We start from the raw sequence: 25,949 nt of genomic DNA, 5'->3' as shown, positions 1-25,949 counted from the left end.
TAGCACTCCCAGCATGAGATATGGTAACACAACATTTTGTTTAAAAAAACAGAATGGTACAAAATCAACAGGGCACACAAAATGTATTAAAAACTGGCTAACTGACAGGTCTCAGACCATACCTGTAAGCTAGGGAAATCTGAGACTTGGAAGAAGAAAGAGGTGTAGAAAGGAGAGCCAAGGTAAGAGAGAAAGTCATGTGGTATTCGGTCAGTTTTCTTTTGGAAGAAATTGGCAAGAACCTGAACAGAGAGAGAAGCAGAGGCACAAGTACGGGAGGGTTTGAGGAATGAGTTAAAAGTGGTGGAAAGATGGCTGGAATTTTGGGCATGGGACTCAATTAAATTGGAAACGTAGAATTGTTTAGCTAGGAAGATGGCGGAACTGAAAGAGGAAAGAATGAATTTGTAATTGATGAAGTCAGCCTGGGCATGGGATTTCCACCAAAGATGCTTCGCTGCATGAGAACAGGAACAAAGGGAGCAGATGGAACTATGTTATAATCATCTAGTCTGACCTCTTGTATAACACAGGCCCAAGAGCCTCACCCAGTGATTCATCTATCCAGCAAAGAGCTTCTGGGTGAGCGACAGCACAATCTTTTAAAAAGAGAGAGGGTCTTAATTTAAAAAAAGAAAAGGAGTACTTGTGGCACCTTAGAGACTAACCAATTTATTTGAGCATAAGCTTTCGTGAGCTTCATTCATCCGATGAAGTGAGCTGTAGCTCATGAAAGCTTATGCTCAAATAAATGGGTTAGTCTCTAAGGTGCCACAAGTACTCCTTTTCTTTTTGTGAATACACACTAACACGGCTGTTACTCTGAAACCTCTTAATTTAAAGACTCCAACTGATGGAGGATCTGCCATATCCTTAGGTAAGTTGTTACAATAGTTAATCATCTTCACTGGTAAACAACTGCACCTTATTTCCAGTCTGAATCTAGCTTCCAGGCATTGGATCATGTTATCCCTTTGATAACATGGACTATAGAATGGACTATAAGGTGGATAGAAAGCTGGCTAGATTGTCGGGCTCAACGGGTAGTGATCAATGGTTCCATGTCTAGTTGGCAGCCAGTATCAAGTGGAGTCCCCAGGGGTCAGTCCTGGGGCCAGTTTTGTTCAACATCTTTATAAATGATCTAGATGATGGGATTAATTGCACTCTCAGCAAGTTCGCAGATGACACAAAGCTTGCGGGGAGAGGTAGATACACTGGAGGGTAGGGATAGGGTCCAGAGTGACCTAGACAAATTGGAGGATTGGGCCAAAAGTAATCTGATGAGGTTCAACAAGGACAAGTGCAGGGTCCTGCACTTAGGACGGAAGAATCCCATGCACCGCTACAGACTAGGGACCGAATGGCTAGGCAGCAGTTCTGCAGAAAAGGACCTAGGGGTACAGTGGACGAGAAGCTGGATATGAGTCAACAGTGTGCCCTTGTTGCCAAGAAGGCCAATGGCATTTTGGGATGTATAAGTTGGGGCATTGCCAGCAGATCGGGGGACATGATCGTTCCCCTCTATTCAACATTGGTGAGGCCTCATCTGGAGTAATGTGTCCAGTTTTGGGCCCCACACTACAAGAAGGATGTGGACAAATTGGAAAGCGTCCAACGGAGGGCAACAAAAATTATTAGGGGGCTGGAACGCATGACGTATGAGGAGAGGCTGTGGGAACTGGGATTGTTTAGCCTGCAGAAGAGAAGAATGAGGGGGGATTTGATAGCTGCTTTCAACTCCCTGAAAGGGGGTTCCAAAGAGGATGGCTCTAGACTGTTCTCAATGGTAGCAGATGACAGAACGAGGAGTAATGGTCTCAAGTTGCAGTGGGGGAGGTTTAGATTGGATATTAGGAAACACTATTTCACTAGGAGGGTGTTGAAACACTGGAATGCGTTACCTAGGGAGGTGGTGGAATCCCCTTCCTTAGAGGTTTTTAAGGTCAGGCTTGACAAAGCCCTGGCTGGGATGATTTAGTTGGGATTGGTCCTGCTTTGAGCAGGGGGTTGGACTAGATGACCTCCCTTCCAACTCTGATATTCTATGATTCTATGAAGTATTCCTTTTCTTTTTGTGGATACAAACTAACATGGCCGCTACTCTGAAAAATACATCTACAGAGTTACCTTTATCCACCAAACTTGTAATCTTATGAAAAACAGAAATTGGGTTTGTTTTACAAGACCTATTTTTCATAAAATCAAGCTGAGTGGCATTAATAATATTGCCAGCCTTTAATTCTTTATAAATTGAATCCTGAATCAGTTTTTCCATTATTTTGCCCAGGACTGATGTCTGGCCAACTGACCAATAGTTACCTCTCCTTTTTGAATATTGTTACAACATTAGCACTCTTCTGGGTCACTTCTCAGAGCAGAGGTGCTTCTAGGGCCATTCGCCTCTGACTTGGGGCAGCTTCCAGGCTTCATCCTGCAAGGTGCTGGAAAGTGACTTCAGGAGGAATTGAAGGCACTCAGCACCTCACATGATTGGGCCCTAGTGCATGGTAATGTAGGAGGGAGTTAGATAGGATAGATAATCCTTGGAGTGACATCAATCCCGGGAAAGATAATGGAGCAGCTGATATGGAACTCAATGAATAAAGATTTAATGGTGGTTAATATAATTAATGCCAATCGACATGGGTTTATGGAAAATAAATCCTGTCAAACTAACCTGATATCTTTTTTCATGAGATTACAAGTTTGGTTGATAAAAGTAGAAGTGCTGAGGTAATACACCTAGACTTCTGTAAGGCAGGGGTCCTCAAACTTCATTGCACTGCAACCCCCTTCTGACAACAAAAATTACTACATGACCCCAGGAGGGGGGATCGAAGCCTGAGCTCGCCCAAGCCCCACTGCCCTGGGTGGGGAGTGGGTGGGGGGGACAAAGCCCGAGTACCACTGCCCTGGGCAGGGGGAACAAAGCAGAAGCCCAAGGGCTTCAGCCCCAGACAGGGGGCCTGTAATCTAAGCCTCGGCATCCTGGATGAAGCCCTCAGGCTTTGGCCCCGGGCGGTGGGGCTCAGGTTTTGGACCCGGGCCCCAGTAAGTCTAAGCCAGCACTGGTGACCCCATTAAAATGGGGTCGCGACCCACTTTGGGGTCCTGACCAACAGTTTGAGAACTGCTGCTGTAAGGCATTTGACTTGGCACTGCACAATGTTTTTATTACAAAACTAGAAGGACAGCAAATAGGGCTGCCAATTAATCGCAGTTAACTCACACGATTAACTCAAAAAAATTAATCGTGATTAATCTCACTGTTAACCAATAGAGTACCAACTGAAATTTATTAAATATTTTTGATATTTTTCTATATTTTCAAATATACTGATTTCAATTACCACACAGAATACGAAGTGTACAGTGCTCACTTTATATTATTTTTATTACAAATATTTGCACTTAAAAATGATAAACAAAAGCATTTTTAAATTCACCTAATACAAGTACTGTAGTGTAATCTCTTTATCATGAACGTGCAACTTCAAATGTAGTACTTTTTGTTACATAACTGCACTGAAAAACAAAACAATGTAAAACTTTAGAGCCTACAAGTCCACTCAGTCCTACTTCTCATTCAGCCAACCGTGAAGAGAAACAAGTTTCTTTACATTTATGGGAGATAATGCTGCCCACTTCTTAATTACAATGTCACCTGAAAGTGAGAACAGGCATTTGCATGGCACTGTTGTAGCTGGCGTCGCAAGACAGTTACGTTCCAGATGCGCTGAAGATTCATATGCCCCTTCATGCTTCGGCCATCATTCCAGAGGACATGCTTCCATGCTGATGACGCTCATTAAAAAAATAATGCCTTCATTAAATTTGAGACTGAACTCCTTGAGGGAGAATTGTATGTCTACTGCTCTGTTTTACCCGCATTCTGTCATATATTTCATGTTATAGCAGTCTCAGATGATGACCCAGCATAGGTTGTTCATTTTAAGAATACTTTCACTGCAAATTTGACACAATGCAAAGAAGAAACAAATGTGAAATTTCTAAAGATAGCTACAGTCCTCGACCCAAGATTTAAGAATGTGAAGTGGCTTCCAAAATCTGAAAGGGATGAGGTGTGGAGCATGCTTTGACAAGTCTTAAAAGAGCAACACTCTGATGCAGAAACTACAGAACCCAAACCACCAAAAAAGAAAATCAACCTTCTGGTGGTGGCATCTGACTCAGATGATGAAAATGAACATGCATTGGTCCACACTGCTTTGGATCGTTATCGAGCAGAACCTGTCATCAGCATGGACGCATGTCCTCTGGAATGATGGTTGAAGCAGCAAGGGACATATGAACCGTTAGCGCATCTGGCATGTAAATATCTTGCGAGGTCAGCTACAACAGTGCCATGCGAACACCTGTTCTCACTTTCAGGTGACATTGTAATTAAGCGACAGCATTATCTTCTGCAAATGTAAACAAACTTGTTTTTCTGAGCGACTGGCTGAACAAGTAGGACTGATGGCACTTGTAGGCTCTAAAGTTTTACATTGTTTTATTTTTGAATGCAGGGTATTTTTTGTACATAATTCTACATTTGTAAGTTCAAGTTTCATGATAAAAAGGAGGGAGAAGACAGGAAGACATTTCATTCTGTCCACCACGGCCACGAATAACTGGATAGACCTTCAGAATGTTCTCTCAATATGGCAGGCTAGTTAGCTCTTTGAACATCCAATGAGTGAAGTCTCTGCTCCCTGGTGCTGGAATTCGGCTTAGGGTAGAATACAGGGAGGAAGATGTCCAGGTTGATGTGAAATTGGGAAACAACCTTTCGGAGAAAAGCCAGGTGAGGCCTGAGTTGAACCTTGTCCTTATGGAATACAGTGTAAGGGGTCTCTGATGTTAGGGCCCTGAGCTCAGACACCCTCCTAGCTAAGGTTATCACTACCAGAAATGCCACCTTGTATGAGGGACAGAGATGGGAGCACGTCGCCAAGGGCTCAAATTATGATCCCGTAAGTCTGGAAAGGACTAGTTTGAGGTCCCAAGCTGGGATAGCCTGTCAGACCTGTGGGTATAGCCTGTTGAGACCCTTAAGGAAATGGCTGACCATTGGATTTGCAAAGACCAAGCAGCCCTCTGTGCCTGGGTGGAAAGCAGAGATGGTGGCCAAGTGAACTCTTATTGACGACATGGACAGCTCCTGCTGCTTAAGATGGAGAAGATAGTCCAGTGTAAGTGGCACTGAGGCAAGCATCAGGGATGGGAGGTGCTGCTCCAACCAGATTGAAAATCTCTTCCACTTGGCAAGGTAGATAGCTCCTGTGGAAGGTTTTCTGCTGCCAAGGAGAACTTGTTTGTCTTGATCAGAGCAAGAGAGCTCCCCTGCGTTCAGCCATGGAGCTTCCACACTGTGAGGTGGAGCAACTCGAGGTTCAGATGTTGGAGGCGGCCATGATCCTGCGTTATTAGGTCCGGGAAGAGTGGCAGGGTGACCGGGGTTTCCACGGACATTTCCAGGTGTGATGTGTACCAGTGCTGGCGGGGCCAGGCTGGAGCTATCAATATCACCAAAGCTCGGTCCCCCCAAATCTTGAGTAGTGCCTTGTGAACGAGAAGGACAGGTGGAAATGCACACAGGAGACGGCCTCCCCATGGGAGGAAGAATGTGGCCGTGATGGAGCCCGGGCTGTGACTCAGGAAGGAGCAGAATCACTGACACTTCCTGTTGTGTCACATAGCGAACAGGTCTATTTGGGGAAAGCCCCACCGATGGAAAATTGATTTTACTACATCTGGGTGAAGGGACCACTAGTGGCCGTGACACAACCTGCTGAGATGGTCCGCCAGCTCATTCTGTATTCCAGCGAGGTACGATGCTTGCAGGCTTATTGAGTGCTCTACACAGAAGTCCCACAGCATAAGGGCTTCCTGGCACAGGAGAGAGGAGCGTGGACCCCCCTGTTTGTTGATATAAAACATTGTCGTGGTGTTGTCTGGCAGGACTGATACACATCTCCCTGCTAGGTGGGCTCTGAAAGTCTGGCATGCCAGGCGCGCCACTCTCAGTTCTCTGACATTGATGTGTAGAGTGAGATCCGCCTGAGACCAGAAGCCTTGTGTTCTGAGATCTCCCAAATGTGTCCCCCAGCCCAAGTCTGATGCATCTGTCACTAAGGAAAGGGATGGTGAAGGGGACCCCTGGATCTACTACCCGTGGGTCGAGCCACCACAGGAGGGAGTTGAGTACCAGGTGAGGCAGGGTTATAATCCTGTCCAAACTGTCCCAGACTGGCTGACACACTGACGCTAGCCACTACTGAAGTAGTTGAAGTCTGAGTCTGGCATGCTGTACTACATAGATACAAGCTGCCAGGTGTCCTGGAGCTTCAGGCAATTCCTTGCTGTGGTAGTGGGGAACTGAGACCCCGTATGATGTCAGCCAGGGACCATAGAATCATAGAATATCAGGGTTGGAAGGCACCTCAGGAGGTCATCTAGTCCAACCCCCTGCTCAAAGCAGGACCAATCCCCAATTAAATCATCCAAAACCTGGCTTCTGGGATGTATGCCCTGGCCTGTGTCGAGTCCAGTACTGCCCCTATAAATTCTATCCTTGGGACAGTGTTGATTTCCCTTCGTTTAGAAGGAGACCCAGTTCATCGAACGTCATTCTCATGAAGCCGACCTGTGCCTCCATTTGAGACCTGGGGCAGCCCTTGATCAGCCAGTTGTCAAGGTATGGGAACACCGCCATGACTGCCATGCACTTGGTGAACACTCGAGGAGCCGCTGACAGGCCAAAAGGGAGGACTGTGAACTGATAGCGGTTGTTCACCACAAACCTGAGGCATTTTCTGTGGGGCAGACTTATTGCTAAGTGAAAGTACATGTCCTTCAAGTTGAGGGTGGCATACTAATCTCCTGGATCCAGTGAGGGGATAATGGAGGCCAAACAGACCATGCGGAACTTGAGCTTCTTCACAAACTTGTTGAACTCTTGCAGGTCTAGGATGGGCCTGAGCCCACCCTTGGCTTTCGGTATTAGGAAATATCGGGAGTAGAAACCCTTGCCCCTTTGCTTCTGAGGAACCTCTTCCACTGCCCCTAGTGAGAGGAGCGAGTGCATCTCCTGAATAAGGATCTGCTTGTGAGAGGGGTCCCTGAAGAGGGACAGGGAAGGGGGTTGGAAGGCACAGAATTGGATGGAGTATCCCCCCTCTACTGTGCAGAGTAACCCGCCCAAAGTGATACGGGACCATGGATGGTAGAAAGGGGAAAATTGGGACAAGTCAGGGTAGATCCAGTTCTTGCACTGGTGCGCTGTCCTTGACTGTGCCCTCAAAAGGCTGGTCTGGGGCCAGGAGGTGGCTTGGGCTAGCCAGAGCCCTGGCCAGAGGATGGGTGTGGTCTTCTCCTGACACTCCTATTCCTCCTCTGAGGAGCGTCCTGCCAGTTCTGTGGCTGATAGAATCATGAGGGAGGCTGCGGCCAGAAGTGCCTGAGCTCAGCGTCAGGAGTGTGCAGGCCCAAGGACCTGAGCGTGGCCCTTGAGTCCTTTAGACTGTGGAGTCTTTTTTCTGTTTTATCAGAAAATAGGGCCAAACCCTCGAAGGGGAAGTCCTGGATGGTTTGTTGGACCTCGTAGGGGAGACCAGAGACCTGCAACCAGGAACTCCTCCTCATTGCAACCCCTGTGGCCACTGTGTGGGAGGCCGCATCTGCTGGGGTCAATGCAGCCTGTATGGAAGCTCGGGAAATCAGTTTTCCTTCCTCCACCAGTGCCGAGAACTCCACATAAGAGTCCTCCGGTAGCAGCTCAGCAAACCTGGCCATTGCACCGCAGGTGTTATGCGGGTATCTGCTAATGATGGCCTGCTGGTTTGACATGCGGAGCTGCAGCCCCCCAGTAGAGTGGACCTTCCTCCCAAAAAAGTCTAGTCTTTTAGCATCCCTATTTTTAGGGGAGGGGCCCTGGTAGCCCTGGTGCTCACGCTGGTTCACTGCATCAACCACCAGGGAATTGGGGGGTGGGTGGGTAGGTATATAGGTGCTCGTATCCCTTTGAAGGGACAAAGTATTGCCTCTTGTTTCTCTTGGCCGTAGGAGGCAGAGATGCTGGGGTCTGCCACAAGGTCTTTGTGGTCTCAATAATACTCTTTATTAATGGCAAGGCAATACAAGAGGGTCCAAAGGGGGCAAGGATGTCAACCATTGGGTCGGCATTCTCTACCACCTCCTCCACCTGGATCCACAGGTTCTGGGCCACCCCTCGCAGAAGCTGTTGCAGGACCCTGTTGTCCTCCAATGCTGGGCTGTCCATGTCCCTGCCACAGGTTCGTCTGGGGAGGATGAAGAGCAAAGTCCTGGCAATGGCCCTGCTCACTTCCCTCTGCACCAAGGGGGTCACAGAGCACCCGGTACTGCTGTGCCACCAGGTCCATAGCCTGCAGTGCCGGGGCTGCCGGAACTAGGATCATTGGTGCTGATGCCGACGGTGCCAAGGTTGCTGACTCCGGCGGTGCTGAGGTCGCTGATATCAGAAGAGTCGGTACTGGCGCTGCAAGTGTAGGGAGAGGTCTTGTTGGCACGGCTGCCAGCAGTATCGATAGTACTTGTGGAGGGACGAAGGACACCAAAGACACCAATGCGGACCTGGACCTTGACCCTTGGATTTGTCCCTGGCTCTGATGATACGCCCAGAGTGTCCAGAAGGGCCACTGAGTCGAGGATTGCCACTGCGGTGGCCATGGCGCCGGATAGGGCTGGTGGTCATGGCGGGACCTGGACCTTCTACTCCTGGTCCTGTCGGAGCAGTAGGATTGTGCCTCCGAGGTCTCCGAGAAGGACCATGGAGGAGTGGTACTCTGCAGTGCCAGCGAGTGGTGCCAAGAAAGAGGGGACTGGTGCGGTTCCCCTACATGGGTGGACCGTGCCAGGGAGAGGTGCGCTGGAGATGGAGATCGGCACACCATCATTGCTCCTTGGGCTTGGAGGTGGGAGAGCGACCCCTCTCCGGCCTTTTCTTTTTCTGGGGCACCGGGGGCTGAGACCAGTGCCTGACAGCAGACTGTCTATGGGCGGAGCCGTGGCGGTACAGTGACTCCTTGGGGTCCTTCCTCGGTACCGGCTCATGCACTGTCGGTGCCGGAGCACTGTGCACCGATGAGGAGGTGCTGGGCCTGGGTTCTGCCGACCCCGGGTCGGATTGCAGTCGGAGTGCCGCCACCATTAGAAGGATCTTGAGTCTTTGATCTCGGTCTTTCAAGGTCCTAGGGTGGAACCCTTTGCAAATTCTGCACTTCTTCTGGTGGCTCTCTCCAAGGCACCGCAGACAGGAAGAGTGTGGGTCACTCTTAGGCATAAACTTTCCAAAGTCCTCACAGAGCTTGAACCCTGGGGACTGGGGCATACCCAGGAGCTGGGGAAGCGTTGTTGGGGGGGATCCCCAAAAGAAAACTTAAGAGCTACTAGAACTATCAACTATTAACTAACTGACTAACTCACACTTGCAAAGCAAGAGCAACAGTTTGTTCCAGCTAGCCATCATCAGCGGTAAGAAGGAACCAAGGGGGTGGCGGGTCGGCAGGGCCCTATATTGGGCGCCATGAAGGCACAACTCAAGGGGGTGTCCAGGCCAACCCTATGGACGCTGCTAAGGGAAAAATCTTCCGGCTGGCATGCACGCAGCACGCACACACCCGATTGGAATTGACATGAACAAGCACTCGAAGAAGCAGCTAGGTTCTTTTTGTTGCTTGGACTCTCAGGGTATGTCTACACTGCAATTAAAACCCATGGTTGGCCCATGCCCACTGACTTGGGCTCAGGCTAAGGGTCTGTTTAACTGTGGTGTAGACATCTGGGCTCAGGCTGGGGTCAGGCTGAAGGACCTTGAGAGCTGGGAGAGTCCCAGAGGTTGGGCTGTAGCCCAAGCCCGAGCATCTACACGGCAATTAAACAGACCCTTCGCCTGAGCCCTGCAAACCCTAGTCCACTGGCACAGGCCAGTGACAGTGTCTAATTGCAGTGTAGACATAGAGTAACTCCTCACTTAACGTCGTCCCGGTTAATGTTTCGTTGTTACGTCGCTGATCTATTAGAGAACATGCTCATTTAAAGTTGCGCAATGCTCCCTTAGAATGTTGTTTGGCAGCCGCCTGCTTTGTCCACTGCTTGCAGGAAGAGCAGCCCCTTGGAGCGAGCTGGTGAGGGCTTGGAACCAGGGTGGACTGGCAGCCCCCATCAGCTCCCCGCTCCCCTAAGTTCCCTGTGCAGCAGCTGCCCAGCAGGCTACCAATTGCCAGGCAGTTCAGGTGTCCCTCCCCCTACTGCTATGTGCTGCTCCTGCCCTCTGCCTTGGAGCTGCTCCCGGGAGGCTCCTGCTTACTGTGCAGGAGGTGGGGGGCAAAGAGGGGTGCTACTGTCAGGGTGTCTCCCTCCCCCCACTCCTGCCCCCCTGCTCCTGTACCCCATCTCCACAGAGTGGGGGGCGGTGGGTGGGGAGGGACACGACAGGGCTCAGGAGGAGGAAGCTTGCTGGCAGCAACTGCTGTCTCAATTTGCTAATCTACTTAAAAAGGCAGTGTACTTAGAGTGGGGTCAGTGTACTTGAAGGGGCAATGCGCATCTCTCTCACACACACGGTGTAGGTCTCTGTCTCTCTCTCATACACACACTGCACGTCTCTGTCACACACACATGCACCCCCCGGCACTTTGGAAAGTGGAGGGAGTGTTGTGCTCCAGTGGGATAGCGTGGGTTCATCATCACGTTCAGTTTCCGTACGGAATGTTTTCAGCCACTGCTATGTGTCTATTGTGTCTCCTCCCTCCATTCGTCCTGCCTTGTAGAGCGTGAGGCTACATTAACAACAATGTGTTAACTCTTGAGGGCTCAGCCGAGTGCTAGTTCATCATTTATCAGCAAGGCATTCCCTGGGAAATACCCCACCCTCTTCTACCCTCTGACTCCACCACCTCAACCAAGCTTCGCAATCATCATTGCTGTGTACAGTATTAACTTGTTTCTTTAAAACTTATACTCTCTCTGTGTGTTTGTGTGTGTGTGTATAAATAAATAAATCTTTTGTATAGTGAAATTTTTTCCCCTGGAACCTAACCCTCCCCGCACCCCAATTTACATTGATTCTTATGGGGAAATTGGATTCGCTTAACATCATTTCACTTAAAGAAGCATTTTTCAGGAACATAACTGCAAAATGTTAAGCAAGGAGTTACTGTACTTGTAGGTCCAAAAATCATTGAGCATAAGCAAAAGACCTCCATCTGTTTTGCATGAGTTAGCCCTAAAGGACATACAGAGTTTGCTTATTATAGAAGTTTCCATTGTCTTTTGAAATCTAAGACTGTAACTCACTTGTGTGTGTGTATGTTACCTGCTTTATTTAACCTTGTAAATAACTCATTTCTATTCTTAGGTAATACATTTTTAGTTTGTTTATTACAGAATTGGCTACAAGCATGGTCTTTGGTGAGCAACCTGCAGTGCAATTGACCTGGGGTTAGTGACTGGTCCTTTGGGACTGTGAGTAATCTGAATAGTGTTGCGATTTCTGGTGTAAGGGACCATCTGTCACAAAGACAAGCTTGCCTGGGTGGCAAGATAGACTGGAGTGCCCAATGCGACCGTCTGTGACTCCAGGATAAGGCTGCTATAGAGCTTGTGGAGTTCACTCTTGTTACTTGGTTGGTGAAATCTAATTATGGAACATACAACCAATTTAGGGTTTGTGCCCTGCTTCTTGACAGTGTGCCCTGAGCCAGGCATGCACGGTCATGAGCCAATTGAGATAGCTTGACACGGTTCTTGGCCCTACACCATTTAACATTTGTATCAATGACCTGGAACAAAATTATCACTGACAAAGTTTGCAGGTGGCACAAAAATTTGGGGAAATATAAATAATAAAAAGGGCTGGTCACCGATACTGAATAGGTTGGTAAGCTGGATGCAAGCAATGTGTGTTTCAATATGGCCAAATATAAATGTATACACTAGGAACAAAGAACATAAGCCACATCTACAAGATGTGGGACTCTCCTGGGAAGCAGTGACTCTGAAAAAGATTTGGGGATTGTAGGGGATAATCAGCTAAACAAGAGCTTCCTGTGCGATGCTATGGACAAAAGAGTTAACATGACCCTTGGATGCATTAACAGGGGAATTTCAAGCAGGAGTAGAGAGGTTTTATTACCTCTATATTTGGCATTGGTGGTATCCCTACGGAAATACTGTGTCCATTTCCGATGTCCTCATTTCAAGAAAGATATTGATAAATTAGAGAGGGTTCAAAGAAAAGCCATGAGGATGATTAAAGGATTGGAAAACATGCCTTATAGTGATAGACTCTAGGAGCTCAACCTGTTTAGTTTCTCACAGAGAAAGTTAATGGTGACTTGATCACAGTTTATAAGTACCTACATGGGGAACAGAAATTTGAAAATATAGGGCTCTTCAGCCTAACTGACAAAGGTACAAGATCAAATGGCTAGAAACTGAAGTTGGACAATTTCAGACTGGAAACAAAGGTGCACATTTTTGATAGTGAGGGTAATTAATCACTGGACCAATTTACCAGGGGTCATGGTGGATTCTCTATCACTGAAAATTTTTAAATCAAGATTGGATGTTTTTCTAAAAGATATGCTGTAGTTCAAACAGGCTTTATTTTGGGGCAGTTCGCTGGCCTGTGTTAGGAGATCAGACTAGATGATCATAGTGGTCCCTTCTGGCCTTAGAATCTATGACTACTCAGTAGCCCATTCTATCTTACAGGCTTGTGCCCCTGCATCACTACCCTGAACTTTCGCTTGCACGTACCTGTGCAAAGGACCCCTTTTCATCACTCCCCTCTGAGTACGTTCCTAGCCTACACATCCCAACCTCCTCCAGTCTGTCCCCATTCCAGGCAGCACCTCCTCCAGCCTGATCCCCCCAGTGCAGGACTCAGAAACAGCATCCCCTTCCCATCCAATATGGCACTTCCTCAAGCAGTTCTCACAATCACCATCCTCCACCTCCCATACAGCTGCATGTGGGGATGGATGGAGCATCCACATCAACTGCCCAACATCTCAGCTCCCCACGCAGTGCCCATACCTAGCATCCCCTCCAGCTCATGTCCTGTGGCTACTATACATAGTTCATGAATCAATCTAATCCTCAGTAAAAGGCAGAGGCTCTCTCTTCTTTATGGAGGCCTCAGAGTCCCCATCTGTCCCTCTGGGGTGTGTCTAGGGCACCCAGGTCAGGGGTGTCTAAGCACCAGCCTCATTATCTCAGTCCACGGAGAAAGCTGACGCACTGTGCTGGCATTGCCCCATGCAGCCCAACACCAAGAGTCCTGGTAGAAGAAAAGCAGTGGATGCGTTACCTGTATGACAGGGTGTAGCCTGGCCTGCTCTGACTGATTCGAACCAGAAAGCAGCCCAGAGGCTTGTCCATCAGCAAGTTCTCAGCTTCCCTGAAAGCAGACAGGAAAGATTTTAATCCGAGAGTCAGCAATAAACCCGCAAGCTTTCCCTGTTCAGGAGCCCCCATCCCTTTTTCACATCCTGGTAACACTCCCTCTATGGTGCAGCCAGCACTCACTCTCATCCTGCCCCCTTCACTTCAGGCACACTGTAAGTACCATTCCCAGACCTGAGGAAGAGCTCTGTGTAGCTTGAAAGCTTGTCTCTCTCACCAACAGAAGTTGGTCCAATAAAAGATATCTCAACCACAGTGTCTCTGAGACAAGATGGCCAGGGAATAAAGTGTGGGCTTTTGGAGGAAACTGGTTACTCTCTCCTTGGACTGACAAAGGAGTCAGAGAGATAGAGCCTGAAATGGCTGGATTGTTCTGGATTGACCATAATGGACAATGTTTTAATCTTTATTTCTCTATGCTAATGAAAGGATTTCCAATGCCGTGTTCCAGTTGACTAATACATCCTTCTCTGTCTTGAAAAGACTTGGGTGTCACTGCAAGTACTTGCTTGTGCGCATTAGTCCCAGAAGAGTGTCCAAATCGTTACCAGGACTCTGTTTCAGTTGGGTTTGCTGAACAGAGCTCACCACGTTACACAAGAGCTCAGAGCCCAGAGGCTCAGTCTAGGAGGCAGTGATGCTGCAGAGCCTAGCCTGAAGGAAGGGCGGGAATCCTTGGGGGTCTGGCACACTGAAGGGGACTGCTTAAAGGCTGGGATGTAGCACAGATCCCATGGATCTGTGACAACAGTATTGCCATATTGAACTCTACATACAGAGTTAAAATCACCTCCCTGCTCCTTCTCTACACATCCCAGGATCCCTTTTAGCCACAGCGTCACATTGAGAGTTCATGTTCAGCTATGACCTCTAAATCCTTTACAGAGTCACTGCTTCCCAGGACGCAGTCCCTCATTCTGCAGGTATCGCCTGCATTCCTTGATCCTAGATGTATAACTTTGCATTTAATTATATTAAAACTAGGGTTGGTTCAATTAAAAAAATGAATTGCAATTAATCGTGTGATTAATCACGCTGTTAAACAATAATAGAATATCATTTATTTAAATATTTTTGGATGTTTTCAACATTTTCAAATATATTTATATCAATTACAACACAGAATTCAAAGTGTACAGTGCTCATTTTATATTTATTTTTTATTACTAACATTTGCACTGTAACAAACAAAATAAATAGTATTTTTAAACTTCACCTAATACAAGTACTGTAGTGCAATCTCTATCATGAAAGTTGAACTTACAAATATAGAATTATGTACAAAAAATACCCTGCATTCAAAAAATAAAACAATGTAAAACTTTAGAGCCTACAAGTGCCATCAGTCCTACTTGTTCAGCCAGTCGCTCAGAAAAACAAGTTTGTTTACATTTGCAGAAGATAATGCTGTCGCTTAATTACAATGTCACCTGAAAGTGAGAACAGGTGTTCGCATGGCACTGTTGTAGCTGACCTCGCAAGATATTTACATGCCAGATGCGCTAAAGATTCATATGTCCCTTGCTGCTTCAACCACCATTCCAGAGGACATGCGTCCATGCTGATGACAGGTTCTGCTCGATAACGATCCAAAGCAGTGTGGACCAATGCATGTTCATTTTCATCATTTGAGTCAGATGCCACCACCAGAAGGCTGATTTTCTTTTTGGTGGTTTGGGTTCTGTAGTTTCTGCATCAGAGTGTTGCTCTTTTAAGACTTGTCAAAGCATGCTCCACAACTCATCCCTCTCAGATTTTGGAAGCCACTTCACATTCTTAAATCTTGGGTCGAGGACTGTAGCTATCTTTAAAAATTTCACATTTGTATCTTCTTTGCATTGTGTCAAATTTGCAGTGGAAGTATTCTTAAAATGAACAACCTGTGCTGGGTCATCATCTGAGACTGCTATAACATGAATACTGTGTATAACATGAATACAATAACATGACAGAATGCGGGTAAAACAGAGCAGTAGACATACAATTCTCCCTCAAGGAATTCAGTCTCAAATTTAATGAACATATTATTTTTTTAATGAGCGTCATCAGCATGGAAGCATGTCCTCTGGAATGATGGCCGAAGCATGAAGGGGCATATGAATCTTCAGCGCATCTGGAACGTAACTGTCTTGCGACGCCAGCTACAACAGTGCCATGCAAATGCCTGTTCTCACTTTCAGGTGACATTGTAATTAAGAAGTGGGCAGCATTATCTCCCATAAATGTAAACAAACTTGTTTCTCTTCGCGGTTGGCTGAATGAGAAGTAGGACTGAGTGGACTTGTAGGCTCTAAAGTTTTACACTGTTTTGTTTTTCAGTGCAGTTATGTAACAAAAACCCCTACATTTGAAAGAGGCACTTCCATGATAAAGAGATTGCACTACAGTACTCGTATGAAATGAATTGAAAAATATAATTTTTTATTATTTTTATAGTGCAAATATTTGTAATAAAAATAATATAAAGTGAGCACTGTACATTTTGTATTCTGTGCTGTAATTGAAATAGATATATTTAAAAATGTAGAAAATCATCCAAAAATATTTAATAAATTTCAATTATTATTCTATTGTTGAACAGTGCGATTAACAGCAATTAATTTTTTCAATCACAATTAATTTTTTTGAGTTAATCGCATGAGTTAACTGCGATTAATTGACACCCCTAATTAAAACACTTTTATTCTAAATGGGCCCAGTTTACCAAGCAGTTCAAATCTACATGGTTGCCCTGTCCTCCTCAGCATTTACCATTCCATCAATCTTTGGGATAAAAATCAGATAAAGACCTTCAGCTGCTGCCACCCTGGATTGGAACTAGTGATCTAGAAGTAAAAGGCCCCGTATCTCACTCCTAGCTCCATAAACCAGCCAGTCTCCCTGACGGGTCTGGATGGGAATCAGTGCTCTTGAGCGGAAAGGCCCTGTGTCCTATTCCCAGCTCCCTGAGAAAACAGTCCATGCTCCAGGGACCTCAACCCATACTCACACACACACTCTCCCTAAGGACATGCCAGCCTCTGCCTGCAGAGCTCAGCCCCCTTGGTAAACTGCATGCCCCTAGGGTCCTCACCTCCTGCTGATCATCCCATGCAGCCAGCCAGGAAAGGCCCCATCATCCTGCATAACCTTCCTGGCCTGTGTCTCTCTGAACCAGCGGAGAGTTGCTCCCCTCTTGATTTGCCTCATTTCTTCTTCTTCTCCTGTCTGCCCCTCTGTCCCCACCACAGGGCAGGGCGTGGAGCGCAAAAAATTATCAAAGGGAGTCGACTGAAAACAGGAAAGAGAGAGAAAAAAGGAAGGTGGGTGTGAGACTGATAGATTCCTAGGCCAGAAGGGACTACTGCGATCATCTAGTCTGAGCTCCTGTATAACACAGGCCACATACCTTTCCCAAAATAATTAATAGAGCATAACTTTTAGATAAGCATCCAATTTTGATTTTAAAAATGGTCAGTGATGATGAATCCACCACAATCCTTCGTATATTGTTCCCAGGGGTGAAAGTAACTTAAAGGACTTACCGGTACACCAGAGTCCTGAGCAGAGGGCGTGGCCTCAACGGGAAGAGGCAGGGCCTTTAAATACCAGGGCCCTTTAAATAAAGATTTAAAGGCCCAGGAGCTCCGGCTGCGGCTGGGAGCCCTGAGGCCTTTAAATCACCCCCAGAGCTACTAGCTGCAGAGGCAGCTGGGAGCCCCGGGGTGATTTAAAGGGCCCGGGGCTCCAGCCGCTGCTACCGCAGTGGAGCTCCAGACCCTTTAAATCACCGCCAGAGACCTGCCACCGCTACCCCAGGGCTCCGGCAGCGGGGCTCCGGTGGTACTTTAAAGGGCCTGGGGCCCCCCCACAGTGGCTAGAGCTCCTGGCCCTTTAAATCACTGCCGGAGCCTCGCCGCCGCTACCCCAGGGCTCCGGCAGCGGGGCTCAGGAGGTGATTTAAAGGGCCTGGGGCTCCAGCCGCTGCAGGGAGCCCTGTGCCCTTTAAATTGCCAGTCTGGGGAAGCCGGTCAGGTCCGGCATGGCATACTGGCTCTTGCCGGTACGCCGTAGCTCACTCTACCGGCTTACTTTCACCTCTGATTGTTCCAATAGTTAAGCACTCTCACTGTTAACAATTTGCACCGTAGTTCCATCTGAATTTGTCTAGCTCAGGGGTCAGCAACCTTTGGCACGCGGCCCATCAGAGTAATCCGCTGGCGGGCCGCAAGACATTTTGTTTATGTTGATCGTCCACAGGCACGGACCCCCGCAGCTCCCAGTGGCTGCGGTTCGCTGTTCCCGGCCAATGGGAGCTGTGGGAAGTGGCAGCTGGGCCTGCATCGCTTCCTGCAGCTCCCATGGGCCAGGAACAGCGAACCGTAGCCACTGGGAGCTGCGGGGGGCCGTGCCTGTGGACGGTCAACGTAAACAAAATGTCTCGTGGCCCGCCAGTGGATTACTCTGATGGGCCACATGCCAAAGGTTGCTGACCCCTGGTCTAGCTTCAACTTCCAGTCATTGGATCAGTCTGCTAGACTGAAGAGCCCATTATTAAATATTTGTTCCCCGTGTAGATACTTCTAGGCTAATCAAGTCAACCCTTCACCTTCTCTGTGTTAAGTTAAGTAGGTTGACCTCCTTGAGCCTATCACTATAAGGCGAGTTTTCTGTTCTCATGGCTCTTCTCTGAACCCTTTATCAATCTCCTTTTTGAATGGTGAGCACCCAGAACTGGCCACAGGATCCCAGAAGCAGTAGCACCAGTGCCAAATAGAAAGGTAGATAAACCTCTCTGCTCCTACGTGAGAGTCCCCTGTTTATGCATCCAAGCGTTACATCAGCGCATTTGGCCACTGGGAGCTCATGTTCAACTGATTATCCACCACAAACCCCAAATCTTTTTCAGAGTCACTACTTGCCATTCTGTAAGTATGGTCTACATTCTTTGTTCCTAGATGTACACATTTACATTTAGCTGTATTAAAACACATATTGTTTGCTTGCATCCAGCTTACCAAGCAATCCAGAACACTTTGAATCAGTGACCTGTCGTCATAGAATATCAGGGTTGGAAGGGACCTCAGGAAGTAATCTAGTCCAACCCCCTGCTCAAAAGCAGGACCAATCCCCAATTAAATCATCCCAGCCAGGGCTTTCTCAAGCCTGACCTTAAAAACTTCTAAGGAAGGAGATTCCACCACCTCCCTAAGCAACGCATTCCAGTGTTTCACCACCCACCTAGTGAAAAAGTTTTTCCTAATATCCAACCTAAACCTCCCCCACTGCAACTTGAGACCATTACTCCTTGTTCTGTCCTCTTCTACCACTGAGAATAGTCTAGAACCATCCTCTCTGGAACCACCTCTCAGGTAGTTGAAAGCAGCTATCAAATTCCCCCTCATTCTTCTCTTCTGCAGACTAAACAATCCCAGTTCCCTCAGCCTCTCCTCATAAGTCATGTGTTCCAGACCCCTTATCATTTTTCTTGCCCTTCGCTGGACTCTCTCCAATTTATCCACACCCTTCTTGTAGTGTGGGACCCAAAACTGGACACAGTACTCCAGATGAGGCCTCACCAATGTCGAATAAAGGGGGACGATCACGTCCCTCAATCTGCTCACTGTGCCCCTACTTATACATCCCAAAATGCCATTGGCCTTCTTGGCAACAAGGGCACACTGCTGACTCATATCCAGCTTCTCGTCCACTGTCACCACTAGGTCCTTTTCCGCAGAAATGCTGCCTAGCCATTCGGTCCCTAGTCTGTAGCGGTGCATTGGGTTCTTCCGTCTTAAGTGCAGGACCCTGCACTTATCCTTATTGAACCTCATCAGATTTCTTTTGGCCCAATCCTCCAATTTGTCTAGGTCCCTCTATATCCTATCCCTGCCCTCCAGCATATCTACCACTCCTCCCAGTTTAGTATCATCCGCAAATTTGCTGAGAGTGCAATCCACACCATCCTCCAGATCATTTATGAAGATATTGAACAAAACCGGCCCCAGGACCGACCCTTGGGGCACTCCACTTAACACCGGCTGCCAACTAGACATGGAGCCATTGATCACTACCCGTTGAGCCCGACAATCTAGCCAACTTTCTACCCACCTTATAGTGCATTCATCCAGCCCGTACTTCTTTAACTTGCTGATAAGTATACTGTGGGAGACCGTGTCAAAAGCTTTGCTAATGTCAAGAAACAATACATCCACTGCTTTCCCTTCATCCACAGAACCAGTAATCTCATCATAGAAGGCGATTAGATTAGTCAGGCATGACCTTCCCTTGGTGAATCCATGCTGACTGTTCCTGATCACTTTCCTCTCCTCTAAGTGCTTCAGGACTGATTCTTTGAGGACATGCTCCATGATTTTTCCAGGGACTGAGGTGAGGCTGACTGGCCTGTAGTTCCCAGGATCCTCCTTCTTCCCTTTTTTAAAGATTGGCACTACATTAGCCTTTTTCCAGTCATCCGGGACTTCCCCCATTCGCCATGAGTTTTCAAAGATAATGGCCAATGGCTCTGCAATCACAGCCGCCAGTTCCTTTAGCACTCTCGGATGCAACTCGTCCGGCCCCATGGACTTTTGCACGTCCAGCTTTTCTAAATAGTCCCTAACCACCTCTTTCTCCACAGAGGGCTGGCCATCTATTCCCCATGTTGTGATGCCCAGCGCAGCAGTCTGGGAGCTGACCTTGTTAGTGAAGACAGAGGCAAAAAAAGCATTGAGTACATTAGCTTTTTCCACATCCTCTGTAACTAGGTTGCCTCCCTCATTCATCATCCCACATTTTCCTTGGCTTTCTTCTTGTTGCCAACATACCTGAAGAAACCTTTCTTGTTACTCTTGACATCTCTCGCTAGCTGCAGCTCCAGGTGCGATTTGGCCCTCCTGATTTCATTCCTACATGCCCGAGCAATATTTTTATACTCTTCCCTGGTCATATGTCCAACCTTCCACTTCTTGTAAGCTTCTTTTTTATGCTTAAGATCCGCTAGGATTTCACCGTTAAGCCAAGCTGGTCGCCTGCCATATTTACTATTCTTTCGACACATCGGGATGGTTTGTCCCTGTAACCTCAACAGGGATTCCTTGAAATACAGCCAGCTCTCCTGGACTCCTTTCCCCTTCATGTTAGCCCCCCAGGGGATCCCATCAGTTCCCTGAGGGAGTCGAAGTCTGCTTTCCTGAAGTCCAGGGTCCGTATCCTGCTGCTTTCCCTTCTTCCCTGTGTCAGGATCCTGAACTCAACCATCTCATGGTCACTGCCTCCCAGGTTCCCATCCACTTTTGCTTCCCCCACTAATTCTTCCCGGTTTGTGAGCAGCAGGTCAAGAAAAGCGCCCCCCCTAGTTGGCTCCTCTAGCACTTGCACCAGGACTAGCACTCGTCCTCGCTATTTACCACTCCTCCAATTTTTGGGTCATCTCCAAACTTTATCAGTGATGATTTTATGTCATTTTCCAGGTCACTGATAAAAGTTTTAAATAGCGGAGGGCCAAGGACTGATCCCTGCGGGACTCCACTGGAAACACACCCACTTGATGATGATTCCCTGTTTACCATTACATTTTGAGACCTATCATTTAGCCAGTTTTTAACCTATTTAATGTGTGCCATGTTAATTTTATATCCTTCTAGTTTTTTAAATCAAAATGTTGTGAAATACCAAGTCAAACACACTGCAGAAATTTACATGTATTACATCAACGCTAGTACCTTTATCAACCAAACTTGTAATCTCATCTAAGAAGATACCAGGTTAGTTTGACAGGATCTATTTTCCATAAACCCATGTTGATTTGCACTAATTACATTACCCTCCTTTAATTCTTTATTAGTCGAGTCCTGTCTCAGCTACTTCATTATCTTGTCCAGACTGACAGGCCTATGATCACTTGTGTCATCCCATTTCTGTCTTTTTACAAACTGGCACAACACTAGCTTCTTCCAGTCTCCTGGAACTTCTGCTGTGCCCCAACACTTATTGAAAATCAACAGTGGAGGCAGGAGCAAGAGGTGGGGGACACCTACAGTATGCTCCTTTGAAGATATCACAGATTACCTCACTCAAGTCTGTGCCCAAGGGGAGACCAGACAGGAACCTCATCCACCTTCCACTTCCAGTTCTCCCAAGACCAGGCCCTGCCCAAGGTTCTACCAGGTTTGGTTTATTTAAACTCACAATACTGGGCATGAACTCCCCTTTCTTCCTGGTTACATGGATGAGGAGTGTGGTTCTCCCTGGATCACATGTACGGGATCCGCAGATGGGAGGGCTCCCCCAAGATCACATGTTGGGACGTCCCTGGATATTTGACCCTAGGCAAAGCCAACATTATTACCTCTGTGAGTTTGCTGCGAGGGCGTGGTACTGGTGGCTGTGTCAGAGAATCAGCTCCAGGCTGAGACCTGGGGAGGGGCTGAGGACGTCTCCTCCGTGGCACAGGGACTGGTGAGGCAACTGGTGAGAGGAGGGAATAAAAGGCATTAGGAACCCCCAGGGAATGATTCATCCTACCCAGGAATGGAGCATGTGGGCACACACCGTCACACCCAAGGGTACCATGGGGAAGGTTCTGCCTCTCCAGCAGGCACCATGGCAGCTGCAAGACAAAGCACTCCCAGGAACATTAATCCATGGAGCTTGGAACTTTCTCATCCCACCTGAGCCTTGCTATGGAGCATGGAAAGGAGTGAGACGGGGTGGGGTGTGTGCTCTGCTGACACTTCCTGCTCCACGCTCTAGGGAAGAAAAGCCAGCTCGGAGTGGGAGATGGCATGAAGCCATCCCATGCTACATGAGCAGAAGAGGCTGGGTCAGGCCAGGGTGCCTTTCATATTCCCAGCCCAAGGCATGTGGGATTTCACAGCTCAGTTCCCAGCCTCTATGGGAAAGTGCCTCCATTTCCAAGTGAAGAGAGGGCCTGTCTTGAGGCAAATGCTGGAGGAGAGTTTCACAGAGGCAGGTGTATTACCCCCTCTAACTACCCACAGCTCAGGTGTGGCATGGAAGAGAGTGTGGCCTGAGGGCTCAGCTACAGCTAGGGAATAAGGCAGTCAGACCCGGTAGGGTCTGTAGTGGCTGGAAACAGCCACTAAGTGAGCAGCCAGGCATTTGGGGCACAGAGATATTGATGGAATGAGGAGGTGTCAGTGACTTACTCTGGGCCTGGGACTCCAGTTCCAGTTGCCTGTTGCTCTCTCTCTCCGCTTCCTCCTGTAGGTGCTTCTCCCGGGCTCTGAGCTCAACCACGAGCTCCTGGTAACTCTTCCTACAGCAGAATCTCTTGTAAGCTGCTCAGAGAGAAGCTACAGTTAGAGCAGAGACTCCGCTGAAACAACAAGGAACAAGGACAGGGCAGGAGCAGCATCCTGTAGTACCTGTGTGCCCAATACAGAGCCATACCAGAGAGACTGTGCACAGAGAAAGCTGTACCATGTCTCTCACCAGCACACCTATTGCTCACGATCCCATTGTTCTGCCAGGGACAGAAGCCAGGCTAGTAGGGCAGTGAGCACCTGGATCATACACTGCTGTCCTTCCCTAAGAAGATAATGACATTTGCTAGTCTCCCCTTCTGCTGGTGCTTCTCTCCAGCTTCCTATGACTTCTTACAATTCATCCCATCATTATAAGCTCATTAACCACTTCCCTGGACATCCACTTTACAGCGAGACCAGCTAGCTTGCACCTGCTCAGCTCTCCCTCATATGCCCCTTCCTGTCCACACTCAGACTGCCTTCCTGCTTATTGAAGGCTCTGAGCATTTGTTGTTCACACCACGAACACAAAGGGTTTGAGGTGCCTTAGCAATGGAGCCTTATCATGTTTTTCTGTCTCCAATGCCCTGGAATGCTATCGAAGGACCTTCTGTGATGAGAGAGAGGTTGGGGAAGGACTTCCGCCTCCGCTCCCAGCCTTGATATGCACTCTGGGTGGGAAGAGACCCTCCTGTCCCAATACTCACTCTTCTGGATGATTATTGCTGCCTTTTCCAAGCGGTCCATGCTCTTTGCCAGCAGTTCCTGGTGCCAGTACTTAAAAAAGAGGCGGGACTTCCTGTGGGGATGGGAGAGAATGCCAAGGCAATAGTAAGATATAGGACTCATTCCAGACCCCATCCCATCACTAGAACGGGCCCATCGTACATAAAAGGTGCCAGTTATTGCAGAGAGCTAGTCCCCACTCCACACATGCACACAGTACAGTACAGCACAGAGCCATCATGCTCAGCCCAGACCCATGTGCAGCAGTCCACACCTACCCACATCTCCAGTCTTTCAGCTCTGTACTCTGCAAAATCTCCAAGCAGCTAAGAAAGGAGGAGAAAAAAAATTAGTAAAAAGTCCCCTTCCACTTAGTGTAGCCAGAGACAGGCAACTCTTTGTACTTCATTGCACCCCTTGTGAAAGCTGGCTCCCAAATGGTAGATCTCACAGAATCACAGCTGGTGCAGGGGTTATGGTGGGGCTTGTTAGCAAACATGAATCCAGCCTTTGCCTCAGGAGGGTGATTCCCACAGATAAAGATCTTATTGTCAGAAGTTTTTTCCTTCCTAGTTCTGGGAAGTGCTCAAATCCCAGTGGATAAGTGCAGAACATGAACCTGGGTAGAGCACAACTATCAAAGGGCTAGTTGACACTAGAATCGCGATGCACTGCACGGTTGTAGCATGCTAGTGTAGACAGTCCATGCCATTGATCGGTATAACTTACATCATTCGGGGGGTGGCTTTTCCACACTCTTGAGCAACTTAAGTTATACTGAAGTAAGCATTAGTGTGTACAAACCCTCAGTTTCATCTAACTACCCCTAGTTACACTCCTTGAGCCCCCTTAAATAATTTCTCTCCCTCCGTGGCATTTACACTCTTCATACATTTGTATCTGAATGGATTACTCCAGATAAGGCACTAAAGTCACATAGATGCTCCTTGCTGCCATTTTGCAGGGCAAACTTACGTTCAAGGTGTAAGAGTTGGTTCCATACTGGTTCAGACCAGGGTCCAGCTTACCTAGTATCTGGCCCATACCAAAGCTTCATGGGGAGCGTACAGAACAAGTAATTTATGGAGTGATCCACCCCTACATTCCACTCCCAGCTTCTAGTAGTGAGAGGTCGCTCTGAGCATGGGGCTGCACCCCTGATCATCTTGTCTAATATAGCATTTCAGGGACCTAACCCCCATGAACTTATCCAGTTCTTTTTTTTAACCCAGTTATACTTTTGGTCATCATAACATTCCATGACAATGAGTTCCACGGGTTAACCATGCACTGTGTGAAAGAGTACTTCCTCTTGTTTGTATTAAACCTGCGCCCTATTAATTTAATTGATGACCCCTGTTTTTTGTATTGTGTTAAAGGGTAAATAACCCTTTTCTAGTCATTTTTTCCACTCATTCATGACTTTATAGACCTCTACCGTCACCCCCCTTAGTCGTCTCTTTTCTACGCTGAAAGATCTAATCTTTTAGTCTCCTTGTATGGAAGCTGCTCCATATCCTTGATAATCTTTGTTGCCCTTCTCTGAACATTTTCAAGATGGTGCAACCAGAACTGGACACAATATGACAGGTGTGGACACACCATGGATTTATGTAGAGGCATTAGGATATTTTCTATCCCTTTCCTAATAGTTCCTAACATACTGTTAATCATTTTGACCACTGCTGCTTCACATAGAGCAGACGTTTTCTGAGAACTATCCACAGTGACTCCAAGATCTCTTTCTTCAGTGGTAACAGCTAATTTTAAATCCAACATTGTGTAAGTATAGTTGGGATTATTTTTTCCAATGTAGATTACTTTGCACTTATCAATGTTGAATTTCATCTGCCATTTTGTTGTCCAATCACCAACTTTTATGCGATTCCTCTGTAACTCATTGCAGTCAGCTTTGGACTTAACTACTTCGAGTAATTTTGGATCAGCTGCAAACTTTGCCACTTCACTGTTCATCCGCTTTTCCAGATCATTAATGAATATGTACCTCTCCTCAGTCTCTCCCAGCCAGTGCCTGCTGTGTAAACATCTATCTTTCAGGTTACTTCTCTCTCACATGCAGTAATGTACATGTTTCTAGGTGGAAACATGCTGTATTACCTGCCCATCTCCCTCTAGAGCCTTTGTATCATCTCTATCCTCACTGGAGTTTGCAATTCCTCTCAATTTAGTATTATCTGTATGTTTCATTAACAGATTACACAAGGGGTGGAGGAGCCACTTGCTCCCAGACTCCATGATAGGGAGGTGCTCATTTCCTGGTCTCCCCTTGCCCCAAACTGAATAAGAGGGCTCCGACTAGCTGAGTGTTTCACACCTTTGCAATGAGCCATTGTTTTATCTGGTGGGGCAGGCAGGATGGGAGAAGGGTCTGTTTCCCAAGGGGCAGCAGGCAGGATCAGGCACTAGGACAGCAAGGATAGAGTAAACAGAAAGGGTTGGTTTACATCAAAAAAATTATGGGAGGACATCCCATCAAGAGACCCTGATGGGTGCCACTTC

The 25,949-nt window shown here is 47.5% G+C and overlaps 1 protein-coding gene across 5 annotated transcripts in view; it reads right to left on the bottom strand.

Moving 5' to 3' along the window:
• The window catches only part of LOC140911037 (myosin-IIIb), a 154,414-nt gene that overhangs the window by 36,754 nt on the left and 91,711 nt on the right, over positions 1-25,949 (bottom strand). For all 5 annotated transcript variants that reach the window (XR_013635754.1, XR_013635755.1, XR_013635756.1 and 2 more), the window contains 6 exons: positions 23,708-23,755; positions 23,411-23,502; positions 22,605-22,736; positions 21,785-21,903; positions 16,529-16,725; positions 13,361-13,450 (listed from right to left, as the gene is read on the bottom strand). Coding sequence is in view for 2 of the 5 variants with exons in the window: in XM_078852684.1 (XP_078708810.1) it covers positions 13,361-13,450; positions 16,529-16,725; positions 21,785-21,903; positions 22,605-22,736; positions 23,411-23,502; positions 23,708-23,755 (678 nt within the window). In the remaining 3 variants the exon portion in view is untranslated. The remainder of the gene's footprint in view (positions 1-13,360; positions 13,451-16,528; positions 16,726-21,784; positions 21,904-22,604; positions 22,737-23,410; positions 23,503-23,707; positions 23,756-25,949) is intronic.

The sequence above is a fragment of the Lepidochelys kempii genome, chromosome 5 (genome assembly GCF_965140285.1).
Source record: "Lepidochelys kempii isolate rLepKem1 chromosome 5, rLepKem1.hap1, whole genome shotgun sequence".
NCBI classification, from domain to species: Eukaryota; Metazoa; Chordata; order Testudines; family Cheloniidae; genus Lepidochelys; species Lepidochelys kempii.
Note: the sequence above shows the minus strand (reverse complement) of the source record. Positions and strands in the feature narration are given on the sequence as shown.